At 47.8% G+C, this 27781-nt stretch overlaps 1 protein-coding gene across 1 annotated transcript in view; it reads right to left on the reverse strand.

The window, feature by feature from the left end:
- Positions 1-26906, reverse strand: part of PARD6B (par-6 family cell polarity regulator beta) — a 67872-nt gene extending 40966 nt beyond the window's left edge. The window contains exons 1-2 of the mRNA XM_073607260.1: positions 26715-26906; positions 3675-3897 (exon numbers count right to left, since the gene is read on the reverse strand). Of these exons, the coding sequence (XP_073463361.1) occupies positions 3675-3897; positions 26715-26783 (292 nt within the window). The 5' untranslated portion in view covers positions 26784-26906. The remainder of the gene's footprint in view (positions 1-3674; positions 3898-26714) is intronic.
- Between the last annotated feature and the right edge of the window lie 875 nt (positions 26907-27781).

The following is a 27781-nucleotide window of genomic DNA, read 5'->3' on the forward strand; positions in this document are numbered from 1 at the left end:
TTAAAATGTAGGCAGGGCTGAAGGAGCAAAAAAGGGGGAGGGAACAGGTAAATGCTGGAATATAGCTTGGCCTTTTCTTCTACTTTGAACCAGCAGGTGTGTAGATTATATAATAGAAGTACAAGCAGGAGCAGTGATGCATTAATAAATCTATTGTATTCTGAGGCTTGAACACATATCTAGTAGAACAGGGGTCTCAAAGTACCGGCCCGCGGGCCATTTGCGGCCCGCGGACCGGTTAAAAATGGCCCGCAGGCAGGGCTGATAAAGGACTAGAGGTCGACCGATATTTGGCCATTAGGTCGATATATAGCACTGGCCGCTGCTCTTCCTTCCTTCTCCACACTCAGCGCTTGATGCTTGTGTGAAACTGACACGTAACAGGAGGAGAGAGACAGAGGGATCTGTCAGATTTGAGGTTGATGTCGGGGGTGGGCGGGACCCGGCCGGGGTGGGCGGGACCCGGCCAATATCAAACACCAGCCAATGGGATCTGGGCGGGCAGCTACGTGTATGTGGCCCGCCCCTTTTCTTAAGCAGCCCAATCATTGGCTGGTGTTTGACAGCTGCTGGCCCCGCCCACCTCGGCCGGGTCCCGCCCACCCCGACATCAACCTCAATTCTGACAGATCCCTCTGTCTCTCTCCTCTGTGCTACGTGTCAGCTTCACACAAGCATCAAGCGCTGAGTGTGGACAGCTCCTTGTCAGTTTCACACACTGTTACACTCCGCTCAGTGTGAAACCTGCCAGTGGCACCTGCCTGTGCCAATCAGTGCCATCTGTCAGTGCCATCTGTCAGTGCCAGCTGCCAGTGCCACTGCCAATCAGTGCCACCTGCCAGTGCCAACCAGTCTGCCATTGCCACCTGCCACCTCCAACCAGTACCACCTGCCAGTGCCACCTGCCACCGCCAATCAGTGCCACCACCAACCAGTGCCTGCCAGTGCCACCGCCAACCAGTGCCCCTGCCAATCAAAGCCACCTGCCAGTGCCACCTTCCGCCACCTGCAAGTGCCACGCCAATCAGTGCCACCTGCCAGTGCCAACCAGTGCTTGCCAGTGCCACCTGCCACCACCTGCCAGTGCCACGCCAATCAGTGCCACCTGCCAGTGCCACGCCAATCAGTGCCACCTGCCAGTGCCACGCCAATCAGTGCCACCTGTCAGTGCCAATAGTGCCACCTGCCAGTTCCAAACCAGTGCCACCTGCCAGTTTCAAACCAGTGCCACTTGCCAATGCCTGCCAGTGCCACCTTCCAGTGCCAACCAGTGCCACTGCCAATAAGTGCCACCTGCCAGTGCCATTGCCAATCAGTGCCACCTGCCAGTGCCATCTGTCAGTGCCAATCAGTGCACCCTCCAAACAGTGCAACGTGCCACCTGCCAGTGCCACCTGCCAGTGACAGACAGTGCCACCTGCCAGTGCCACCTGCCTAAGCCAACCAGTGCCATCTGTACTGAGGACATCAAGTGTTTGGTAGAGTGACAGGAGCAAGCAGGGAGGAGTGGAGTGGGTGAGGTTTTTTTTTTTTTCAAATCGGCCTAAAATATCGGCCACAAAAATCGTCATCATATATCGGCCATCGGCTTTACCTCTCCATCTCTTCTGTCCTCTCCGCTGCACGCTGCTGCAGCCCAGAGAGAGAACAGAGCTGAGAATGGAGCGGAGGAAGGATCCGCTCATCGATCCGCCCACCTAGGCATTGACGATCGACCAGAGCTCCAAACCAGGGTCCTGCTGCCACCTCAGGGCGGGAGATTGTGTTCTCTGGGTCCCCTGTCACTAGGCCTGTATGGAAGCCAGGAGGAGAGGATTTGGGAGGCAGATGATCCTGACTGCCAGGAGAGGTGAGTGAGCCATCACACTGAGGCAAAGTCCTTAGTGGGGTGACTGGGGTAGAAATTTGTGCAGTGTGGGGGGTATTTTATGCAGTGTGGAGGGTGATTGTGCAGTGTGGGGGGTAATTGTGTAGTGTGGGGGTATTTTATGGAGTGTGGGGGGTATTTTATGGAGTGTGGGGGGTATTTTATGGAGTGTGGGGCTATTTGTGCAGTGTGTGGCTATTTGTGCAGTGTGGGAGGGGTAATGCTGGGTAGTTAATAATGCGTTTGCTGACACCAATGCTGGGTTAATAATGCGCTTACGGACACCAGTACTGGGTATAATGCGTTTGCTGACACCAGTGCTGGGTATAGTATAGTATATTATTGCTGGTATAGTTCATTGCTTTTGAAGTTTTAAAAGTTTGCATGCGGCCCCCCATGGGATATGAAAACTTGTCATGTGGCCCTCAGGCAATTTGAGTTTGAGACCCCTGTAGTAGAATTTTAAAAGGAAAACTACTCACAAAACACACAGATTCTATTTATATACCACATTACCCTGCGGACACAGACTGGCCAAGCCCCACCCCTTGCATGGAGTATTTTCTGCATACTGTATTTGTACAGACAATCCGAGAAGTCTCTGTACGATTCAAGCTGGCCATACATAATCATTCAGTCTGGGGGCTGAACTAAAGAAAATCGAAAAAAATGTCCCCCATCTACACAATCAACCGGCCAACCCGGAAGCATCATACACTTAAAGAATTTCAGCCAAATTAGAGGAATCGGATAAAATTCTAAGTGTATGACCAGCTTAAGGTGGCTGTGAACATACAATGGTAAGACACGTTCTAATAAAGTTATACTTATGCAGTCACCAGAATGGTTTTTGCTTAGGTATCAGAATGATTTTTCATACTTTTTTTTACAAGGTTAGAAGGTTCTGTCATGCATGTGACCATGCACTTCTTCTTCCTGATAGTCAGGGGGCGGGGTTACAGGACACTGTGCAGACACACACTGTACTTGTATTCCATAGACTGTTCAGCCTGAGGCAAGATGCGGGCTGTGCTCGAGCAGAAGGAGAGGGGGGGGGGGGGGGGGACGTGCGCCAGAGGCAGGCTGTGCTCGAGCGGGGGGGGGCCTGTGCCAGGGGCGGGCTGTGCTCGAGCGGGGGGGGGGGGCATGCGCCAGAGGTGGGCTGTGCTCAAACAGGGGGGGTGCGTGCGCCAGAGGTGGGCTGTGCTCAAGCAGGGGGGGAATGCGCCAGAGGTAGGCTGTGCTCGAGCAGGGGGGGGCGTGTGCCAGAGGCGGGCTGTGCTCAAGCAGGGGGGGGGGGGCGTGCGCCACAGGTGAGTTTTGGTTGGGCGAGGGGGGTGGCGCATGGGGGCTGTGATTTGGAGGGGGCGCATGTCCCCGAGGTGGGCTGTGATTGGGAGGGGGGCGTGCGCCTGAGGGGGGCTGTGATAGGAAGAGGGGCACGGGCTGTAATTGGTTGGGGTCATGGGCCAGAGCCGGGCTGTGATGGGTTGGTCAGCGTGGTGGATGAACTACCCAATGCAGGCATGCTGTAAGTCTACACAGTGTCCGGTACCCCTGAATTGTCAGCCAAAGGATGAAAACTGACCACACTATCACAGATCAGCTTCTGTGATTTGTGTGGTCAGTTTAGAAGAGGGAAGAAAGGCGACTGGCAGGATCAAAGCCAGGTACTGTATAGGTATTTATCCTTATTTGTTGTCTTTGTGACACAAATCAATAGCAAACAGTTAAAGGAAGTCTCCCCCACAGGAACCATCTTAAGCCATACCAGGCATTAATTTAAATTTTTTAATTAAGCAATTACCTTTTCTCTGTAGGAATATCCTCAGTAGTGGGTTGGCGGTCGTTATCGCTTTATGGTAGTTGTCATCATTGTTGATAGGCAGTAAGTCCCCGTGAACATCGGCGTAACCAACAAGTACATCCACGTTGGGGATTTTATGCACATGCTGGAGTAATCCATAGAATTCATCGAACTTCCCGGGCTTAGATCGTTCCAGAGCGAACCGCCGAAACTCCGCCCCAAACTGAAGGAAGGAAAAACACTGCTATTAATACAGAGAAGCAGAGATATACTATAATATATAACTCATTTATAGGTTTCTGCCAAATATAAAGAAATAACTAACTCTTCTTCCTAATTTCTGTTTCCCTTTATGTCCACACAGGTTCTATTGTGTTCTGTTCCACTGAATGTGCCAGAAACCGCTTTATGTTCATTGGATAACCCTAATCACAGTTTGGCTTTTCTATATTAATATTCCTAGAATTTTCTCATTAGTTTAGGTTGCCGTCCCTCCGGAAATGCAGAGAAAAGGTCCCTGCACCATTTCTGGAATCGCAACCTGCATGGGAACTGCAAGTGCAACGCAGTTCCCAGTGCAAGTGTGATTTCCAGTGCATCCAGCGCGGTTTTTCTGTGCGAATGGTTGCAGGTACAGGTGTGGATGTTTAGGCATCCGTTTTGGCAACCCCGCCCCTCCTTATACTTACCTGAGCCCTCATTCAATCCAGAGCTGTGCATATCTGCAGCTCTTTTCTCCTTTACCTGTAGGTCTCTCTGTCATTGCTGGGGCATTGAGAGCCATTGGCTCCTAGTGCTGTCAGTCAAAGCCAGTGACGAGGGAGTGGGGCGGGGCCGAGTCCTGCTGTCTGTGTTAATGGGAACAGCAGTGGGGCTCAGAAGTAAGCACGCTTCCCATGGGGGCACGCCACAGGGAGGAGGGGCCAGGATGCCAGCGGGGGACCCGAGAAAAGGAGGTTCAGGGCCCCTCTGTTCAATTCCATTGCACAGAGCAGGTAAGTATAAAGAAATGTATTAAAAAAAAAAAAAAAAAAAAAAAGAAGATTAGCCTGTAATCACTGTAAGCCCACACATGATCAGAAAATCGGATGAAAGATACCTCTTTCGAATCGATCGCACGATAATCTGATCGCTGGCTTGTTTAGAGCTTTCGAGAGCCGATCACCACAGTTCAAAGCGAAATTATCCGGGGACAAACACAAAAAACTTTCTCGTACGACACTTTCTAAACTTTCTAAACAAAAGGCCACTTTACAGTCCTTCAATCTTTAGAAGGGCCAGACTGTGGCTGGGGGGGGGGGGGGGGACGACTGCGCTCCCATCGTTGGTGCGAGAAACCACGCCCCCGATCAGTGGCGCCAGCGCGAGGAAACTGCGCCCCCGATCAGTGGCGCCAGCGCGAGGAAACTGTGCCCCCTTTGGGGGGCGCCAGCGCGAGGAAACTGCACCCCTTTCGAGGGCGCCAGCGCGAGGAAGCTGCGCCCCCCTTTGGTGGCGCCAGAGCGAGGAAGCTGCGCCCCCCTTCGGTGGCGCCAGCGCGAGGAAGCTGCGCCCCCCTTCGGTGGCGCCAGCGCGAGGAAGCTGCGCCCCCCTTCGGTGGCGCCAGCGCGAGGAAGCTGCGCCCCCCTTCGGTGGCGCCAGCGCGAGGAAGCTGCGCCCCCCTTCGGGGGCGCCAGCGCGAGGAAGCTGCGCCCCCCTTCGGGGGCGCCAGCGCGAGGAAGCTGCGCCCCCCTTCGGGGGCGCCAGCGCGAGGAAGCTGCGCCCCAATGTTGCTGAAAGTATGGGAAATAATAGCCCAAGGGCCGGATAAAAGCACGCAAAGGGCTGTAGTTTGGACACGACTGCTATAGAGGAAACAAGTGCGCCCCCTGCATTACAAGGGTTACTTTGTATTTCTCCAATGATCACCTTTCAATTCTTTTCCAGCACTTCTATAACAACCTAAAAGGATTATTTTTCTCTAGAGAAGAACTCACAACACAAAAGGCTGGGCATACATTATACAATTTTCTTGTACAACTTTCCTTTAGATTTACCAAAATCATATAATAGGAGGTCAAACCTGAACACTTTCAATTCGTATGCAATCAGGCAGGCCCCCTCGCACTACATAGTTGAAGGTAAATCTAAAGAAAATTGAATGGTGGATAGCCAGCTAAAGATGTAAATTTTAGCTTTATTCTTCCGACAGCTCTTTCTGCTTTGTTATCAGGGTGGATAAAAATCAATGATTAATAAAAAATAAATAAATAAAAATCAGATTTTGTTTATTTAAATCTGATTTTTTTGATTTTTATCAAAATTTAATAAAATGCTTTTGGAGTAAAAATCTAAAAGATAAATTGAAAACTAAGATACAATAATAATTTATTTTATTCAGCATGAAATGGAGCTTAGTTACAGTATGTAGCATGAGGCTGTATATTCTGCAATATTTACATTTTTTGTAATCTCATTGAATGACTGCATTGATGCATTCACGCAAAGTCACAGTATCCATGAAATAAACCAAAGTTCTGGAATATTCCTTTATCCCATTGTTTTGCAAATCTATGTACACTACAAACTGTATGATTGAATCAGTTCTGATATCGCTGTTTTACTAACCTGACAGCTTATTATTCTAAATAAGAAACCTTCATTTTGTTTGCAAATATTAAAGAAGAACCCCAACTACCAGCAAGAATAAGTTTACATTCCCTACATATAAAGAGCACCTGTCATTTCAGATCCATCATGGCAGCTCCTGTTAGCGGGCATCCACTCACCTGCTGCTGTCACGTCCCTCACCTTGGTGTGTCACTGCCGCATCACCAGCCGCCCCATTAAAGTGAATGGGACTGTCGGCGAGTCAACAGCGGGGCAGAGGAGGAGCTGCTGCGGGACGGAGATGACAGTTGGTCTTTAAAAATTATAATTTAAATCGAGTTGATTTAAAGTGGAGGGCCACCCTAAAAAAAAAAAAAAAAAAAAAAAAAAAAAAAAAAAAAATTGCATGAAAAATCCTAAAAAAAAAAAAAAAAAAAGTTTAAACTTATCTAAACCCTTGTTGCTAGGCAGTCTTCCTAATCTGCCACTTCCTATTCCGCGGCGTGTTCTGCTCCTCGGTGAGCGGCCCCGTTGCCTTCTCGGAACGGTGTGTGTTCTCAGAACACCATGGGGCCATTCACAGAGCGCAGCGCCACTCGGGCATGCGCAGTAGGAAACTGGCAGTGAAGCCGCAAGGCTCCACTGCCTGCTTCCCTTACTTAGGATGGCGGTGATGGGACCCGAGGGACGGGTCGGCCTCGGGCGGCTGACATCGCGGGCACCCAGGACAGGTAAGTCTACTTATTTAAAGTCAGTGTTTGTAGCTGCTGACTTTTAATTTCAGGGACAGAATCCCGCTTTAAATCAAGCCTTTTTACTAGTGATTTATATCGGGATTTAAATCAAATCCACCCTGTTTGTTATTGACCATTATATGGGCTATGGCAAGTTGCACCAGCGGAATCCCCAAACCTTATTTACACAGAATATGTATGAAGTAGACAGTGAAGAGAGAAGACGGAAAAAATTTCCTTTACAGGTAGAGATAATTAGACACCAGGAGCCAGGCAGACCAACACCGGAGCCAGTGTGACGAACGAAGGTGCCAGCCGAGAGCCGTGCCCATTAAAGAAAACAGAGAGAAACAAGTACACAAAACCGAGATGTTCAAACAAACGAGGAGATAAACGGGACTTTCCTTCAAAAGAACTCTGAACTATATTTACAGCTACAACCTACACATAATGAAACTCCATAAAGCATTATAAATTGCATAACCATTTCTACAGAGAAAAAACAAAAACAAAAAAAAGATGACATCCAAGGTCTGAAAGTCAGAATGAAAATTAAATGTTGCTTTTTGATTGGACCTCATTACCGGCTATCAGGACAAGAAGTCAGGAGATACTTCCTTATGGAGACAACCGATGCCGAAGTTCGGCCACGTTTCAAACCCGCGCTTCTTTTTTTGGCAAATTACAGGCGTTTTTCATTCTTTTACAGTGGTGACCTTTTGACCTGTACAAAATCGCGGTAAAAAAATTGCGCGACTTTCTGCCTGAAAAAACAATACGCTCTGGTGTGAACAGAACCTTAAAGGATAACTCCACTTTCATGGGAAAAAAAAAATATAGCAAATAAAAAAATCTAGCATATACAACTGCGATATAAGCCATATTGTAGTTGAAAGTTATTAACCAATTATTGCCTCTTGTTCCAATATTGGAACAGTAGTGATGTGGGAGTTATTTATATCCTACTGCTCTAGGCAACATATCAATTTTGTGCGCAAATTAAAAAAAAAGTAAAAAATTAAGTAAAAATTCAACCAAAGGCATAAATATTATTAAAAAAAGACCTTTCCTTTTTTATCTGCAGCGCTGTCGTTTTCTGTAACCTGGAGGCGCTCTGTACACAGATGGTATACTGAACGCTCCTGGATGTGTCATTTCCTGCTTGTGTGATTGGCTCACTGATTTTCCCAGAAGTCTGCACTAAAATAAAAGTCAGATTTTCAATTTAAATGCAGGTCACCTTAGCAATATGGTTTCCCTCAAAAGAGCAGGTTGTATCTGGGGCGTGCAGAGTTCAGGGGCGCGAGCTACCGACCGAGAGCGCAGAGTTTAGGGGCGCACTACCAACCAAGAGCGCAGAGTTCAGGGGCGCGCTACCGACCGAGAGCACAGAGTTCAGGGGCGCGCTACCGACCGAGAGCGCAGGGTTCAGGGGCGCGCTACCGACCGAGAGCGCAGAGTCCAGGGGAGCGCTACCGACCGAGAGCGCAGAGTCCAGGGGAGCGCTACCGACCGAGAGCGCAGAGTTCAGGGGAGCGCTACCGACCGAGAGCGCAGAGTCCAGGGGAGCGCTACCGACCGAGAGCGCAGAGTCCAGGGGAGCGCTACCGACCGAGAGCGCAGAGTTCAGGGGCGCGCTACCGACCGAGAGAGCAGAGTTCAGGGGCGCGCTGTGCACCCCCCCAAAGCTTCCTTGCATCTCTTTCCTACTGACCTGGCTCTAGTACCTCCCTGTGTAGGCAGCGTTGCCTCGAAGATCATGTTTTCTCTCAGATTCTGGAGATCTGTCCACGCCTTGAGTGTGTGCAAGAATCTGTTAGTTCCAGAAGCCGCTGATAGCAAAGCTGTCACTTATAAACACAGAAGGCTTCTGTGTGTACAAGTGACATCAGGGAGCGGAGGGTAAGAGCTAGAGGTGGCGGAATGGAGTTCCACCACATTCCTGCTGCAAAACTGGGAGTAAGGGCCACATGAAAAGGCCTGGCAGGCTGGATTCGGCCCGCAGGCCTTGTGTGTGTCCAATTTTGGCGTAAAGCGTTGCATTCAAAAAAATTCTCGGTTCCCAAAAAAATCCACATATGAAAATGATTGGTCCGATTTCACCAACGTTTGACTTTTTAAAAGTTATCACCCGCTCTTTTATAGGACTCAATTTGAAGTTTAGGTACACTCAACCTTTCATCCATTTAGTTCCATTAGACGGGATCAACCCCTATAAGTTTGTTTTTAGTGAGTCATCGCAAGGAAACTCTTACTGTTTACGAACATTCTACGTAGACAGTCAGAACCTTCAGCGCCGACTCCTCCCCCGGGTGCCGGCTCCACACATATCAGACACACCTAGCAATGACTAAGAGGTCAACACACAGGAGCGAGAAACTCAAACTGCAAATAATAGGAAGCACAATACCTCCAGCCTGAGTCAGGCAGATAAACATTAAACACGCATACACTAAAAGGCTTAAGACGCATACCTCATGTGTACCTCATCTAGAAGGTTACTGCAAGTTCTGTTCCAGAAATATGCAAGTAAATTCCAGAAATGGAACATACAATGAATGACCTTTTTTCCTTTTATTGTACTAATAGCATATTTTTATCTTCACTCCACCCAAAACCCGCATTTCAGTAGATTAAAGCCCAATTCCAGGTTTCATTTAAATGTAAAAATAGTTTGTTTGGGCTCTGCTGGTTTAATCAAACTACTTCCTTTATTAACCACTTGCCAACCATTCACAGTAAATACACAGTGAGCGGGCGGCAGGTGCAAGCTCGGCAACGCTTGCCTCCGGGTTTGGGACCCTGCCGACCCGTGCTGCGATTGGACACAGCACGAGTTTGGAAGCAGATTTCAGCCAATGATTTCAGCTGAAACCTGCCGATAGTCTGTGTACAATCACACACAGAGGTCTGTGCTTACAAAACACACACAGAGCAGTGATCTGGCTGTTTGTTCTCCCTGAAAAGCAGGGGGAAAAACAGCCAGATTAATAAGTACCGTATATACTCGAGTATAAGCAGAGTTTTTCAGCACATTTTTTTTGTGCTGAAAATGCCCCCCTCGGCTTATACTCGAGTCAAGCACTTTTCTACAGCAGAGAATGACATTTTCCGAACAGACTTTGGGGCCCCGTATCTCGGGGCCACTTGGTGCTAGGAACCCCAGCTGTTGGATATGGATATGTTATAGTGCTAGTTCCACTGGGTTTGCACACCAAATTTGCGGTTCCTAGCACCAAGTGGCCCCGAGATACTGCCAACTGTGTCCATCTGCAGCAATGTCATTTCGAGACCCTTTAGGTCCAGAGACCCCAAATTTTGGCTGCAGCTAGGGGGCATCTAGGAACCCTTAACTACAGAGTTTGAAGTTCGGGGGCCCTATGGCTGCAAATGGGCACAGTAAGGCATGCAAACGGGCACAGTGACGCTGCAAATGGGCATTGTTGACCCTCTTTTCCACTTACAGTAGCTGCGCATTTCCCACCCTAGGCTTATACTCGAGTCAATAAGTAATCCCAGTTTTTTGTGGTAAAATTAGGTGCCTCGGCTTATATTCGGGTCGGCTTATACTTGAGTATATACGGTAAAAAATGCACACGTTACACTTGTTAGGCACACAGTTAACCCCCTCAATCCGTGGTTGAAGGAAAGAAAATTGCTTAAAGTGGAATTTCAGTCGTTTTTTTCCTCTTTCCATCTATTAAATCTTCCGCTCTTGTTGTTTTAACTTTGGTTAATGTAAAAGGAAATTTGTAAAGTTCTGTATATAATTGTATTCTATTTTGTATGTATTGCACACTGCCCTCACTGTGCACACAGCACTAATAATGTTTTTCAGTACAGGTTTGCATTTTTACCAGTCCTGATTAGAATTAGCCTGCCTATGTTACGCCCCTTGTTACCATAAACGTACAATTGTAATATTAATGTGATACCTACGTAATCATGTGTATAAACCTTCAGTTGCGTCATAAAAAAGCAGAACAGTTATTTGGAAAGATGCGGAGTGTATCTTTTGTGTCTGTTCCCTACTGCTGTATGTATTAATTTGGAACCACTAATCAATATGAGGATAGGAGTTGCCCATCTATAAAATGTCCAGGTCAGATAGTAAAACTTTTTTTTTTACTATCTTCCTGTTTCTTGTCTGGTCATTAGCCTAGGCGTATGAAATCATGCACAGCTCTCTCTCCCGTGAGAGTTTGCCAGGAAGGGAGGGGGGATGAGTCATTAGAGGGCCAAAAAGAGCTGCAGAGCTGGAGGTGTGCCTCTGTGTGTCTGTTTAAATCCAGGAAGTGAACAGGCAGCAGCTTCAGCTGCCCACGGTTAAAATGGATGCAGCCAGACTCAGTGGAGGAAGATTTCTGCAGCATATTTGGCAAGTACAGAATCACAGTATATATAAAATAATATGCAAAGTGGTTGGAGGGAAGCTTCAGAATGGCAAAGATGTTTTTATTACAAATTATAGACTGCAGTTCCTCTTTAATGTATGGCCAGCCTTAGACTTCCAGATTGCTCAGTGCTACCCTAGTTTGGTATGAAGAACTAATGACCAAGTTCTCTTGTATTGTTCACAGACCATTGAAAATCAAATTAAGTTTCTCAGAATGTTTCAATACCATAAAGATTTACACAAACCTGTCTCTCTCCTTGAGAAGCCGACTTACACAAAGAAGAAAAGTCTGCCAGTCTGAAGAGGGTGCTTGTGCTTCAATAAAGGTCCTTGGTATGCTCTGCATCATTACCAAAGAAAGAGGGCACGGGTAGCACATTCCTGCATTATATAACGCTTACAGCCGGAGCGCAAAGCGGCTTATTAAGGTGCAGAAACTTTTACAGCTACCGAAAACGCAACACAGCAACCAAAATGAGATGTTAAACCTTCGGGAACGCAGCCAGTTCAAGCACAGGCACAACACGCATCTCATATCCAGAAGTAACAGCTGAACTCCAGACAACCCGCTAAATACAGAGATAAAAACACACATATAAAAGGAGCCAATTTAAAGCAATACTAAACCTTCACTTTTTTTTTTTTTAAATAAAAAGAACCAAAATGTCTATAACTATCTGATCTGTGCAATGGTTTGGCACAGAGCAAACCCCAATCCCCTTCTTCTGGGGTCCCCCGGCAGCACTCCAGGCCCCTCATCTTCATTGGGTGTCCCCACAGAAAGTCACTTTCCATGAGGGCACCCATGCGGGCTCGCTCCTGAATACCGCTGCTGCGTCCATTGACGCAGACAGCGGGATTCGCCCCCCCCCCCCCCCCCCCCCCCGCGTCAAAGCTTTTGATTGACACAGGGGGAGCCAATGGCTTCCGCTACCATCAATCTGTCCAATGAGGAGAGCGACAGCGGCTTGAGCCACTGCACTCGTGCACATCGCTGGATCGGGCTTAGGTAGGTGAAAGAGGGTATCTGGGGGAGCTACAGCACAGAAGGTTTATCACCATAATGCATTAAAGTGATTGTAAAGCTTTGTTTTAAAAAATTGATAAAACTAACATATCATACTTACCTCCACTGTGCAGCTCATTTTGCAGAGTGGCCCTGAACCTCGTCTTCTGGGGTTCCTCGGCAGCGCTGGCGGCTCCTCCCCACATCAGATAACCCCCTAGGAGAAGCTCTCTCCCGGGGGGTTACCTTGTGGGCATGCTCCCGAGTCCAGCATTCGGAGTCCATAGAGGCCGAATGCAGGACTCGGCCCCGCCCCCGGGTCATTGGATTTGATTGACAGCAGCAGGAGCCAATGGCTGCACGGCTATCAATCTATCCAATCAAGAGCCGAGAACCCCGGGCAGAGAGACCGCACATCCCCGTGGGTCAAGTTCGAGGGCTCAGGTAAGTAGAAACAGGGGGGGCTGGGGTGGCGGTCACTGCCAGAAGTTTTTTTACCTTAATGCATAGGATGCATTAAGGCGAAAAAACACGAGGGTTTACAACCCCTTTAAGGTCGAAAAACCTTAGTGTTACTAAACCCACAACAATAAAATCTATCTGTATATGCAGAATAGCATGCTTGTTATACTCACTGTGCAACTTAAGGGGTTAATATTCTGTAAAAAAGCTTCTTTGACACTATATGGACAGATCCTTCCCTCCTGCACTATCTTGGCAAGCCATATAATACAGTGAGGGTAGCCCTCCTGCACATGCTCAGTTTAGTCTCTATTTCCTGTTTCAGTTGAACTGTTCAGGTCACATGATATTGACATCACACATGTGGGCGTGTATACAGGCTGTGGTGGAAATCTCCTCCCTGAAAACTCAGCACTGGACAAAGTGTTCAGTTTATCATGTGACCATGGTATATAGATAAGCAAAAAGGGTATATAGTGGCAGCATTTTAATGTAAGAAGAAGATTTATAAGCTGTGGGCATTGTGGGGGGGGGGGGACAGAGGAACTATTTTCATATTACTGGGTTTAGTAACACTTTAAGGCTCTACAACCACTTTAAACTGTGAAAGGATTTGTATACCCTGTTCTGAGATTTAAACAGCTCTTACAAAGCACTGTCCTGTTTCGTCTCTGCTGCAGTTAAAGTAGTAGTAAACCATGAAAAAAAAAAAAAATGAAAAGAAAAAACCTCCAAAAAATGGTCTCCTAAGAACTGACACTTCCTGTGTAGAAACAACATATCCTACGCTCCCTGGGTCTCTCAGTCTAGTGCTGGTGCAGGTGAGAGCTAAATGGTAATTAGATCTGACACAGACACAAACAGGCAGAATAATTAAAGCGGTGAAAAAAGCTTCTTTAAAAAAAAAAAAAAAAAGTATTACTCTGCAAGGAAATATAATGTGCAAGTATGGATTGCAACGGGGTGCTAGTTTCAAAAAATGACAGCTAGTACGGGGAACTTCTCCCCCTACTGCTGTCACAGTACACACAGGGAGGGGGAAAATCAGGCAGCAGCTGCAGCATTGGGAACAGGTTACATGTTCCACCCTAAAAATGGGTGGAACATGCAACATGTTTGCAAAGGTGAACTTATCCTTTAATGCAGGGAATGTATTAGATAAAAGTGTTTTGGTTCTACAACCACTTTAGAATCCCCCCTTTACTTATCTCTGATAAGCTGTGAAGAAAGCCATGTCCCAAGACAGAGCTGTACAGGCTGTCTATATAGATGCATTTTTTTTTTTCACAATCTGTTATTAGATGAGTCGGCACCCAATAATTGCCCTGGCTCTCATTTTTTTCTTTAAGTAACTGGTCAGGCTCCAGGGCTGTATATTAGGGAGAGACTTAAGTGATTCCAATAGTCACTGTAAATGTAAGTCAATGTTGGATGACAGCCAGAGTGCTGCCTCGCTGTACTGCAGATGAAAGACTATCGACTATTTCATGAATGCTCGGGCTATGTAGTTCTATTCATGCCAATTACAGCGAAGACCATATTGTGTTCAAACAAAACCAGGAGCACCACATTGTATGGTAATTAAAAAGCAGCCTTAGGAGCCGAGTTACAACTCAGGCACCCGACAGTTATTGCTACCTGCAGCTTTGGAGTGGCCCCCGGCTGCACCAAATCACCACCTCCGCAGGAAGGGTTAGGAGTAAAGCAAGTCCCTGACATGGACATGGATAATAATGGTCAGTGAAGGACCACAGAACACGGATATGTGAAGCCTTTTTGCCTGGTAAATCGCATTGCATAGTGTGAGCCGTTTGGAGATGTCGTTATTTAGGGTTGCACCGATACTAGTGTCGGTACCGATACTGAGCATTTGCCCGAGTACTTGTACTCGAGGGAATGCTCCAATGCTTGATCCGATACCTGGGCAGTCAGGGGATGATCGGTGTGGCGGTGGTGGGAGAAACAAGCACCGATCTCCTTGTATAGATTTAAATACAGCAGCCGACAGCCGCTTCTCCTCCTCTCCATCCCGCAGCTTTTAGCTGCTTTATTGAAATATATACAGGGAGATTGATGTTTGTAACTGCCCCACGATCATCTCAGACTGTCCCTGTATTCTCTTTCAGTCCACCTGTGTCCTCCGTGCTCCTCCGCTTCCCCTCCGTGCCATGCTCCGGTCCCTTTGTCCTCGATCTTTCAGGATGGAGAGCGGAGGAAGGAGCCGGTAAATCTGTCATTTACCGGCTCCTTCCTTTTCCGAATGCACAGAGTCAGTGATTACTGCCTCCGTCCATTCATAACTAAGCATCGTAAAACATAGTTTACACTCTAAACCTTTTGTGCCTATTTCACGGTCGCGCTGTGTTTCTCTACGACATTGCCATTGCAGTTTATATACTGCCAAAACGGTGTGTCCCCTTTCCCTCTTCATCTCCCTTGTTACACCAATATTGTTGAAAATTATAATGGTCCTTACCAATTAGAATACCACTATGGGTTTGGGATTTTCCGACTACCTAATGTGTTACATGTAGAGAGAGAGAGAGAGTCACAACTCGTTATGGGGATAAATTAAATCTTGTCAGTGTGTTAGTGCTGCAGCACTCGAAGCGAGACCACCTTTTTCTTTCTCAGTGTCGTTCAGCCCATGAAATAAGACATATCTCTAGTTTTGGGCAGGAGGTTTCAACACACGTCCCAAGTAACACACATATATATATTTTTTCCTAATTCCTTTTTTTTTAATTTAATGTTGCTGATCTTCTTTATAATATTATGACAACACTATTGGGAGATACATTTTATCCTGGATGGTGTGTATGTTTCTCCCCTTTTTGGTCCATATATGTTCAACCAGTGCTGTTATATACATGTTCAACCAGTGCTGTCACGTGTTTTTTCACTATACAACATTGTTAGTAAGCCGAGTGTTGCAGCACATGGAGTGAGACTTCTTACACTTCATCACTGCAACCGTGTGCTGTGGTACGCAGAGTATCAGTCTTGATTTTTTAGAGTTCTCTACTATGTGTGCTGAAATCCCGTTCTTTGTTTCTTGTTTTTCGCTTTTGTTCCCTGAGTTGGAAAATGACACTGGTCCCAAATAGTATATGTTCTGGTCTTTCAACTTAATTTTATTTAAATAAAGGCCATTTAAGGTTGACATTATTGTGGCTCAGTCGGCTGTTATACCACCGTGTCTTATATATTTTTGCTAAAAATTCTTTTTTTTTTTTATTATATATTACTATTGGCATTTTGTTCTTTTAAGGCTAATAGGCATATATATTTGTTCCATAATTTTGGTACATTATAGTCACATGTTCGAGGTTCTGGTCTTCATTCATACACCAGCGCACCCCTTCGCTTGAATAGTTTGCAAGTTGCCCCCTTGCTGCACTAGAGCATTAAAAGAAATTAATTGACATGGTAACACATTTTTGTTTACTCGCTCTTGCAATTTCGTAATTATATTGATATTATTTTAATAATCTTAATACTCTTGTAGGGGGTACCCTGGTACATGAATGAGGCTCGGATTCCTTTCAGCACATGCGATATTAAGTGTCGTTCCACACAATGTATACAATGACATTATATTTATGCCTTTGATGTGTTAATTATCACATGACGCTTGCATCTTTATGTGATACTTACTTGATACTTATCTTAAGCATTGTGCCCATGTTTTGCGATTGTCCAGATTTCCATTATATATTTGAGCAATGTTTTTTAATTCAATTTTTTCTATATTTATTTCTTTATTTTTCTATTTGCTGTTTTCTGGACACTAGGAGGTTAACACGACTAATGAGCATGGGGGTGTGGGTTCTATTGCTTGGTTCAGTGTTTTTTGTCAGGTGTTACATATGCTTTTAATCACCCATCTTTCTATATATGTCTCTGTTGTAAAAACCTTTCCTTAGCTATGAGTAAGCATCTGTTGATGTGAAACGCGTTAGCTATCAGTTGTTCTGCATATCCACCTTCTATGTGACCTTGGTTTTTTACTACAATAAAGGTGCTTTTTTTCACGGATGTGCGGCCATCCAGACCTCTTCATTTTGCTTTCAACTCATCGTGCAGAGCCAGCACCTGTGAGGCTGAGGAAGGACGTTCCTTATGGCTGAATAGTGGTTATCCTGTGAGCGGCTTGTTTCTTTCTTTATCCTCATTGTCTAAGACAGCAGTGGGGCGTCATTGGCTTCGGCTGTTGTCAATCAAAATCAGTGAGCCAATGAGGAGAGAGAGAGAGGGGGGGTGGGGCCGAGCAGCGGCTCCGTGTCTGAATGGACACACAGAGAAACTGCTCGGCTTAGGTGCCCCCATAGCAAGCTGCTTGCTGTGGGGGGGCACTCGGCAGGAGGGAGGAGCCAGGAGCACCGACGAGAAGAAGAGGATCGAGGCTGCTCTGTGCAAAACCATCACACAGAGCAGGCAAGTATGAATTTTTTTTTTTTTTTCTGTTTAAAGAGACTTTAGTATCACTTTAACCAGACACTGATAGAAGAAGTCACAAGACTACTATATACTACTGATGAGAAAAGGTATTTAGCTTTTATATTTACTAGAATAATTGCATGTCCATATTCTGTGTACTGTGGAGACCACATAAACTGACTTCAGGGTCTTAAGGTTGAATATGTGTTTTATTATATGGTTTAAAGGAGTTGTAAAGGCAGACGTTTTTTTTTTATCTTTATGCATTAAGATAAAAAACATTTTGTGTATAGCAGCCTCCCCAGCCCCCCTTAATTACCTACCTGAGCCCCTTCTCTCTCCAACGATGTCCACGATCCCCTCAGCCATCCAGGATACTCCTCTGATTGGCTGAGACAGAGCAGGCGCCGCCATTGGATGCCACGGCAGTCAGTCAATCAGGGGAGAGGGGCGGGGGCCAGGTCGGGGCTCCGTGTCTGAATGAATACACGGAGCTCTGACTCGGCGTGGGTGCCCCATGTAGCAAGCTGCTGGCTGAGGGGCATTCAAAAGGAGGGAGGGGTCAGGAGCAGCAAAGAGGGACCCGAAAAGAGGAGGATCCCGCCTGCTCTGTGCAAAACCACTGCACAGAGGAAGTATAACAGGTTTGTTATTTTAAATTTTTTTTTTTTTTTTTTTTTTAAACAAGCCTTTACAATCACTAACAAACCAGAGCTTGTCGAGAGACGAGCAGTAAAAATGAACAGCATGAACACACGAGACAAGAGTCTCTGAGAATCTCTGAATACATTTTCTACAACAACTGAGACATCTGTGCCAATAATCCACAAGGCAAAACATGCTGATATCAACATAGTGGTGTCAGAAAAGGAGAAAAAGAAAGCAAAAGATAAACGAAGTAGAAAAAAAAAGTCCTTCTGCATGCTCCTGATTAAAGGACTCCATGATCTAGGCGGGAGAGGAGCCCGCTAGGACGTCGTCTGCAGATACAAGGGAGGAATAACGCGCTCAGAGAACCGCATGTTCACTCCCTACATTATAAATGGTTTACCTTTTTTGGGATTATCTTGGAAAGATCTACCTGACCTAGCTCTGTATCCCTCAACCACCTTGGTGTGTTCTCACTTGTTCAGCTGCATATTCCAGAACATAAAATGAATACAAAAGGTGAAGTAAGAACACCATCCAACATTCTAGCAGGTTTGCAGGCCTTGGGACTCGAGCACAGCAAGCTCACCAACATACTTCTAGAGATAACAAGTCGTGATTACATTTGAAAGCAAACCAGTGCATTGCCTGGGCAGAGCAAAAAGGAACAGGTTTTCTTTAAAGCTCAGCACCCCTCAAGGCACAATACTCACCTTTCAGCTCCCATGGCACTCCAACACTAAACTCTGGTGGAGGGTACTTCGCACGATTTCAAATGAAATTGGGGGGCGATTTAAAAAAAAAAAAGTCTATTGAATTTGTCCCCAAAGTCACCAAAAGTAGTGCAGGAACTACCTTTGGGAATTAGTGCAGCACCGCAAAGTTGGCGTCGCACCGACTGGAACAGTGCCGTTGCTGGCAATAGGCAACAATTTGACATGTCAAAAATAAACATTCAATATAAACATTCTCTCAATTCCTTTTTTGCTGCTGTGATTCGGCTGCCTGTTAGAAGCCGCCCCCCCCCCCCCCCCCACACACACACACACACACACACACACACACTATAGTTACCTCTGGGGTTGCCAAGCTGCCAGCACCCACCTCAGCTGCTCCGGGAATTTGAAATTCCCGCTCTTTGGATTGGCTCACACATTGCAGAGAAAGTCATGCGTGTTTGAACTTTGGGGTGCACACCCTAATGCAATAGGCTGGACACACCTATGACTGAGACCACTCATTTTGAATGGGCTCAAATCCCACAAAGCACTGCATTTGCGACCTGCGTGCGTTTGGGGTGTCATTAAATCGGAGCTTCACCCTATCAAACACCCATGGTCCTACTGATAACTAATATCTGTCTTTATGCTTCAGAAAAAAATTTGTAATACATTTTTTTTTTTGTGCAAGTTCCTTTTAGAAAAAAAAAAAATGACGCCACTTCTAGCCCCTCGTCACCGTGGTGAGGTACGTCATCTCTGGTCTCCCGTTGACTCCTGGGATATCAGCGTCCTCAATCCCAGGAGTCAACGGGCGTCCTCCGCTTCTGGCATTTGCGTTATTTAAAAAGGCGACAGGCTCTCCAACTTACATACATATTTTGGGGGGTAAGTATTGAAGCCAAAGACAACCAGGCAACAAGCATTTTCAGGAGATAACACATGGGCAGCCTCCATCTTTCTCAGTACAGAAATCCTTTAAAAATAAACCGCACAAGACGGAAGGCAAAGCTGCACTACATTTTTCCTGATCTTGACTTGGCTCAGCCAGGACATTAATGTTATTAAGGTTTCCGATTACGAGTTAATATTTAACAAAAATATCTTCCACTAGTTCCATTTAAAAAAGGGATTCTTTAGTAGAACTATGGGCAAAACTTTTTTTTCGTTTTGGATAGAGAAAGGGTGGGTTATTTATTTATTTTTGTAAACAAAATTTTTATTTTCCTTTTATAAATACAACATATCCATTCCTCATTATACAGCTTTATATTCCATAAACCGTAGATGAAGACTGTACAGTTACATTACATTAATTCCACAACCTTACATACATAACCCTTCCCAAAAAAAAAAAGGGAAAAGTAGGGGGGGGGGGGGGGGAATTTCCATTCTGGGTGGGTTATAACTCCTGTCAGATTTTTTTTTTTGCCGTCTTTGTCCCATATGCAGAGATTCCCCTTAAAGCGGACCTTCAGTCATTTTTTCCATCTATTAAATCTTCTGCCCTTGTTGTTGTTTAAACTTTGGATAGGAAAACATTTTTATTCTGCCAGTTAATCCCTTACACAGCCCACTTCCTGTTTCTTGTCTGGTCATTAGCCTAGGCTTATGACATCATGCACAGCTCGCTCTCTCTCACTTTTTCAGGAAGGGAGGGGGGATGAGTCATACGAGGGCCAATGAGAGTTGCAGAGCAGGAGATATGCCTCTGTTTCTGTGTAAATCCAGGAAGTGAACAGGCAGCAGCTTCAGCTGCCCACAGTTAAAATGGTTGCAGCCAGACTCAGTGGAGGGAGATTACTGAAGCATATTTGGCAAGTACAGAATCACAGTATATATAAAATAATATGCAAAGTGGTTGGAGGGAAGCTTCAGATCGGCAAAGATGTTTTTATTACAAATTATGCAAGCAGACTGCAGTTCCTCTTTAACTTCCTGTCTCATAGCCAAACAGGAAGTGAGTGGAAATCCCTAAAAAATAAAGGGAATTTCTTGGGGACCCCCTATTGGAAAATCTCCCCTCTTACGTTTCTGGGGACAACCCAAAATTTGGGATTTTCTTTTACTTTCAATGATAATGGTAAACAGGACAAAGAGAAGGGGGAGGTGCATCTCCTTGACCCGACCCCTCTCCCCTTTATCCAAAAAAGGTTTTGCCTTTAGTTATACTTTAGGACCCCATACACACTATTAGATTTTCTGCAGATTTTTGTCTTCAGATTCACCAAAACCATGTAGTGCAAGGGCCTGCCTGAGTGCATACAAATAGAAACTCTGAAGGTTTGACCTCCTATTATATGGCTTTGGTAAATCTGAAGACAAAAATCTGCAGAAAATCTAATAGTGTGTATGGGGCTTAAGACAAAATCCATCATTTTTTGACTCCTGGAAAAGTTTTGGGAGCTGGCAAGTTGAACCCACTCGGCTTCACCCACCTTAGACACAACCGGGCAGCAAACAGCAGGCTCCATCAGAGGCTTCTCACGCATTTCCTTTTAAATGCAATGATCCTAATGTTTTATTTTAAGCTTTTACAACGGTAAGCTCTTCAGGGAAGCTCAGCCTTCCTCCTCCGTTATATGCAATTCCATACATCTAATGCACTGCACTAGATAACCACACAAAGCAATTTCACTTCCCTCATATATTATCTAGGAACGTGCCTACACAGGCATTTTGCGGTACAGGGACAAGTGTCCTCACAAAAAAAAAAAAAACTAAGGCATGCATTATATATATATATATATATATATATATATATACCTGGAAACACTGATTTTACCGCTGTGTTTTGCCAGGACCGGCCTATAAATAGTGGCAGTAAAAATCTGCAGCAGTCAAGTCCCAGGTTTTATAGCAGGTGCGGAGGCTGCCAGAGCTCACCTGCAGAAGCAGAACATTGTGCCAGCCTGCCAAGGAGCCGTGTCAAAGCCGTTTAGCTCACGGCCACTGCTGCTATGGATTAGAACCGGTTCAAGCAGGGAGGTCACCGGGAAGATCTGTCTGGCACTTATCAAGACGGCCAGAGCTAATTCTTTTCCACCAAAAGGCTGGTTTATTTATTTATACCTGGGAAGCCTTCTTGTCGCAAGATCCCTTCCAAAAAAAAAAAAATACATGCTAGATATGGATTAAAGCATTTAAGTAGTCAACAGTGATCGTGAATATCCCTCAACTTAGTACTACTGATCTACTCTTTGCATGGCAGGGTGTTGCGATACATTGTAGCCATCAGAAAGCTTTGTGCAAAAAGGCAACATGTCTTTCTCAGTGTAGCAAACTGAAGCAAAAGGGATGTTAAAGCAAATTGCCTTTTCTGTGTTTTGGCCAATGCTGACATGCATGAGCCCCAAGGCAAAGTGCAAAGCATTGCAGGTCTAATGCAACACCACAACAGTCATCCACACTATGGAAGGGAGCTGGAATCTGCAGGCTTGTCTCTGAAATACACGGCAATCGCAGGAAACTGTCATCTGTCTACATAGGTCGTTAGGAAGAGTGTTTGTACATAGGAAAAAATGGAGTGAAGGTGAGCAATGTGAGAAATAAGGGTCACCAGAAAAAACAATCAGTGGAATTTTTCAGGTCATATGACTATCTGGAAGAATGGACCATCGTAGCTGGAAAACAATTTACACACTCACTGACTTCTAACCCAACCCTCAGGGCTACCACAACCCAGACAGTAAAATCTTACCCTAAAATGTAACCATACATCCAACTCCCCACCCCCTAAATCCTAACCACACCCCCAACCCCCTAAAAAAAGAATCCTAACCACACCCCCAACCCCCGGAACTTGAAACCCCTATAACTTGACCCTACGTATAACCCACTAAGAGATATTAACACATAGCCCCCTGAATCTTAGCCCTAAACAAAAATCCCTTAATATTGTAACCCTACACCAAAACCACCTAAAACATAACACCCTATAACGTAACCCTACATTCAACCCCCATAAAGAGTAACCATGCACAACACCCTACAACCTCACCCTACCCACAACCCCCTACAACTGCCACCCTACCCACAACCGTCACCCTACCCACAACCACCCTACAGCCGTCACCCTACCCACAACCCCCTACCCACAACCCCCTACAACCGTCTCCCTACCTACAACCCCCCTACAACTGCCACCCTACCCACAACCCCCTACCCACAACCCCCTACAACCATCTCCCTACCTACAACCCCCCTACAACTGCCACCCTACCCCACAACCCCCTACCCACAACCCCCTACAACCGTCTCCCTACCTACAACCCCCCTACAACTGCCACCCTATCCACAACCCCCTACAACTGCCACCCTATCCACAACCCCCTACAACTGCCACCCTACCCACAACCCCCTACAACTGCCACCCTACCCACAACCGTCACCCTACCCACAACCCCCTACCCACAATGTCACCCTACCCACAACCCCCTACCCACAACGTCACCCTACCCACAACCCCCTACCCACAACGTCACCCTACCCACAACCCCCTACCCACAACCCCCTACAACCGTCTCCCTACCTACAACCCCCCTACAACTGCCACCCTACCCACAACCCCCTACAACTGCCACCCTACCCACAACCCCCTACAACTGCCACCCTACCCACAACCTCCTACAACCGTCTCCCTACCTACAACCCCCCTACAACCGTCACCCTACATCTGCCACCCTACCCACAACCCCCCTACACCCAGCACCCTACCCACAACCCCCCTACACCCAGCACCCTACCCACAACCCCCCTACAACCTAACCCTACCCACAACCCCCCTACACCCTAACCCTACCCACAACCCCCTACAACCTAACCCTACACAAATTTGCCTACAGCGTAACCTTACACACCCAACCCCCTTAAACTTAACCTAAAGCAGAGTTCTTAGCTCTAACCCTAAGTTAACACTTTCAAAATCATGCCTCTTTGGATCAGGATAAAAAAGGTTTCCAGTCCCTGCATTAAAAAACAGCCGTGTCCAGGTATTGGCGTCAAATCTGACATATTTCTACCATAAATCGATTGCAATATGCGCTTCCTGTACCTTAAATCATCTGATCATTTTTGGCACCAACGCAAGTGCATTCTGCAAATTATTCTCATGACTGTTTGCACAAAGGAGAGGCCAGGCAAGCCTGCGGGTCGCCCTTGTAGACAGACTAGCTTAGAAAGTTGATCGTAGATGCCCTTTGCACTTTGGTACAGCGCTGAGCACCTACGGGGTTAAAGCCGAGTGCCTGTGGTACAAAGAACATGACACGCACAGTACATGGGAACTCCGTCACCCAGCTAATTAACCCTTTCAGCACAAAGATTGTGAAATATGTTCCTGTACCCCCGATCAGCGGAGAAGGGAGCCCAAATTATTATATAAATAGGCGGGAAGGGCAATGTCCTCGGCTCCCAGGTTGGCAGCGTGTTCCCAAATCTAAATTTAGCTTTGACAATTAGACTGAAATACACACACACCTAAATTATGTAACAATGTAAACACACCGAACACCAATACTGGACTGAATATCTGTACAAATACATCATGGGATGGTCCTGTTTACAAGGGGGGGGGGTCAGGAAGTGCCCACAGGGGTTGTGTTGGGGACGGGCACCCCCTATGCCTCCTCTTTCCATAACATACATTAGTAAATAGCAAACAAGATACCAATCATACTGGTGCAATGTGATGAATAGGACCATATAGAGAGCTCAGCCGCCTCACCGGCCTCAACCCCGAGCAGGTGCCCCAGTATGTGCCATCTCCATCACCACCTGGGGCCCCCAGTACCCTCCATCACCTTAGTTACCCATTTACATATGCCCCCCACCATCCTCATCTATGAATCAAGTGCCCCTTCTGCCCAACAGCTTTACAGAATATGTCACATCGCCCCAGGTGCTCCCTACACCCCCCCCCCCCCATTACTTGCTCTGTACCCTTCCTGCTTTACCAAACAGGTGCCCAATGTAACATTCTACTTCTACCCTTCAGATATAACCAGTAGCCCCCTCCATTACACCAGGTGCCCTTCATCTCCCTCTCAGATATCCCTTATACTGAGCAGGTGCCACGCCTATACTACTGGCTCTAACAGGTGCCTGTGGCTACACTTCATCTACCATCTATACCCTCTATTACACCAGGTGCCCTTTACCCCCCCCCCGTGTACCCATACACCCACAGGTGCCAGGCTTACCCTCCTTACTCACAGGTGCCTCTCCAACAGCATATGACTCTACTACCCCAATGCAATTCAGCAGGTGCCCCCCCCCTCACCTTAGGATTTCTCTCAGGTACTCCTAGCACCGTTTTTCTTATTAAACCCCCCCCCCCCATTATCTAAACAAGTGTCCCCTGTGGTATCTTTATGCCACTCATTTAAGAGCCCCCTGAATTCTACCCTCCAGCATTACCCTCCTCCATTCTAGCAGGGGCCTTCTGACCCTCAGGTGCACCCTGGGAAAGCCTCCTAACCCCCCCCCCCCCCTCCTCTCCTTTCTGGTGGGTCCTACCATTACATTCTTCAATTCTAGAAGGAGCCTTATGCCAGTCAGGTGCCCCCCCCCCGCCCCCCAGGTGCCCCTTTTCTGGTGAGACTACCATTACCCTCCTCCATTCTCGCAGGTGCCTCTTAACCCGATTCTTATGGGCCCCCTGTGCCCATCATACCCTCCCTCCCTTAGGTGTCTCCTGTATGCCTCATACCTTCCTGCCTTCCTCAGGGACCCCCTGTACCCCTCATACCCTCCCCCCTCTGTCAGGAGTCCCCCCCATACCCTCCTGTACTACTCATTTACTTGCCTTCCTCAGGGGCTCCATGCAGCCCTCATACCTTCCCCCCCAGTACCTCCTGTACTCCTTAAACCCCCCCCCCTCTATCAGGGGACCCTTGTATCCCTAAGACCCTCCTCCCACAAGTGTCCCTTTTGCCCAATGTCCCCTGAAAGGCGCATACCCTCCCCCTAGATGTTCCTGTATCACTCATACCCCCCTGGTGACCCCTCTATACCCCTTTCACCCTCCCCTACAAATGTCCCCTGAAAACCCCCATATCCTCCTCCTCCTCCTCCCTCTGGTGACCCCTGTATACCCCTCAACCACCTCCCTGTCAGGTGCCCCATTCTCCCCTCCCCCTGACCTTCACACCCTCCCCCCAGGTGCATCCTGTACCCATCTACACATCAGCCAAGTGTCCCCCTCATACCCCTCCCCTCAGGTGACCCTCATACTGCCCTCCTCCTCCACACAGGTCCCCCTGTACACCCACCTTCTATCAGTCCATTACAGCAGGTGACCCCCATACCCCCCCCCATCAGGTGCCCTGTATATTCTCCTCCTCAGGTGCCTTCCATACTCTGCTCCCCCATCAGGTGCCCCCTATACTCTCCTCCCCCATCAGGTGCCCCCTATACTCTCCTCCCCCATCAGGTGCCCCCTATACCCTCCCCCATCAGGTGCCCCCTATACCCTCCCCCATCAGGTGCCCCCTATACTCTCCTCCCCCATCAGGTGCCCCCTATACTCTCCTCCCCCATCAGGTGCCCCCTATACTCTCCTCCCCCATCAGGTGCCCCCTATACTCTCCTCCCCCATCAGGTGCCCCCTATACCCTCCCCCATCAGGTGCCCCCTATACCCTCCCCCATCAGGTGCCCCCTATACCCTCCCCCATCAGGTGCCCCCTATACCCTCCCCCATCAGGTGCCCCCTATACCCTCCCCCATCAGGTGCCCCCTATACCCTCCCCCATCAGGTGCCCCCTATATTCTCCTCCTCAGGTGCCCTCCTCCCCCCATTAGTTGCCCCCTATACCCTCCTCAAGTGTCCTCCACACCTCCCCCCATCAGGTGCCCCCTATACTCTCCTCCTCCTGCAGTGCCCCCCCCCCCATACCCTCAGATGACCCCCACACCCATCATACTGCCCCTCCCTCAGGTCCCTGTACTCCCTTCATTACAGCAGGTGCCCCTCACCCCCTCCGGTGCCCCCCCTGTACCCTCCTCCTCCTCAGGTGTCCCCTGATAATTCCTCCCCCAGTCGTACCTTGCTCTTCACCTCCACAGTACTGAGGGACCTGGTGCTGGTTCCGGTGGCCCGGTAAGCCCGGTTCATGTTGCTCTCCAGTTCTCTCTCTCTCCGCTCTCCTCCTCTCTGCGCTTCTCCTCACTGACACGGAGCCCGGGCCGCCTGCGTCACCGCCCCGCCCCCTGCCCGCTCCTCCCGCCAGCCCGCGCGTGCACCTGACCTCCGGAGCGCGCAGGTATTCCCCGCCCCCCTCCACCTGGAGAGAGGGAGAGCGAAGGGGTGCGCCGCGTTACGTCATGACGTCGGGCGGGCGGCCGCCATAGCAACGACAACAAATGTGTGTCAGGGAGGAGGAGCCTCGGGGCCGCTCTGTGAGTGAGAAATTGAGATTGAGAGAGACACTGAGGGGGGTCCCCGAGGAGAGAGAGAGAGACACTGAGGGGGGTTCCCTGAGGAGAGAGAGACACTGAGGGGGGGTTCCCTGAGGAGAGAGAGACACTGAGGGGGTCCCTTGAGGAGAGAGAGACAATGAAGGGGTTCCCTGAGGAGAGACAGACACTGAGGGGGTCCCTTGAGGAGAGAGAGACACTGAGGGGGCCCCCTGAGGAGAGAGAGACACTGAGGGGGTCCCCTGAGAAGAGAGACACTGAGGGGGTCCCCTGAGGAGAGAGAGACACTGAGGGGGTCCCCTGAGGAGAGAGAGACACTGAGGGGGTCCCCTGAGGAGAGATAGACACTGAGGGGGTCCCTTGAGGAGAGAGAGACACTGAGGGGGCCCCCTGAGGAGAGAGAGACACTGAGGGGGTCCCCTGAGGAGAGATAGACACTGAGGGGGTCCCTTGAGAGAGAGACACTGAGGGGGTCCCTTGAGGAGAGAGATACACTGAGGGGGTCCCCTGAGGAGAGAGAGAGACACTGAGGGGGTCCTCTGAGGAGAGAGAGAGAGACACTGAGGGGGTCCCCTGAGGAGAGAGAGAGAGACACTGAGGGGGTCCCCTGAGAAGAGAGACACTGAGGGGGTCCCCTGAGGAGAGAGACACTGAGGGGGTCCCCTGAGAAGAGAGACACTGAGGGGGTCCCCTGAG

The sequence above is a fragment of the Aquarana catesbeiana genome, linkage group LG12 (genome assembly GCF_042186555.1).
Source record: "Aquarana catesbeiana isolate 2022-GZ linkage group LG12, ASM4218655v1, whole genome shotgun sequence".
Taxonomy (NCBI): Eukaryota; Metazoa; Chordata; class Amphibia; order Anura; family Ranidae; genus Aquarana; species Aquarana catesbeiana.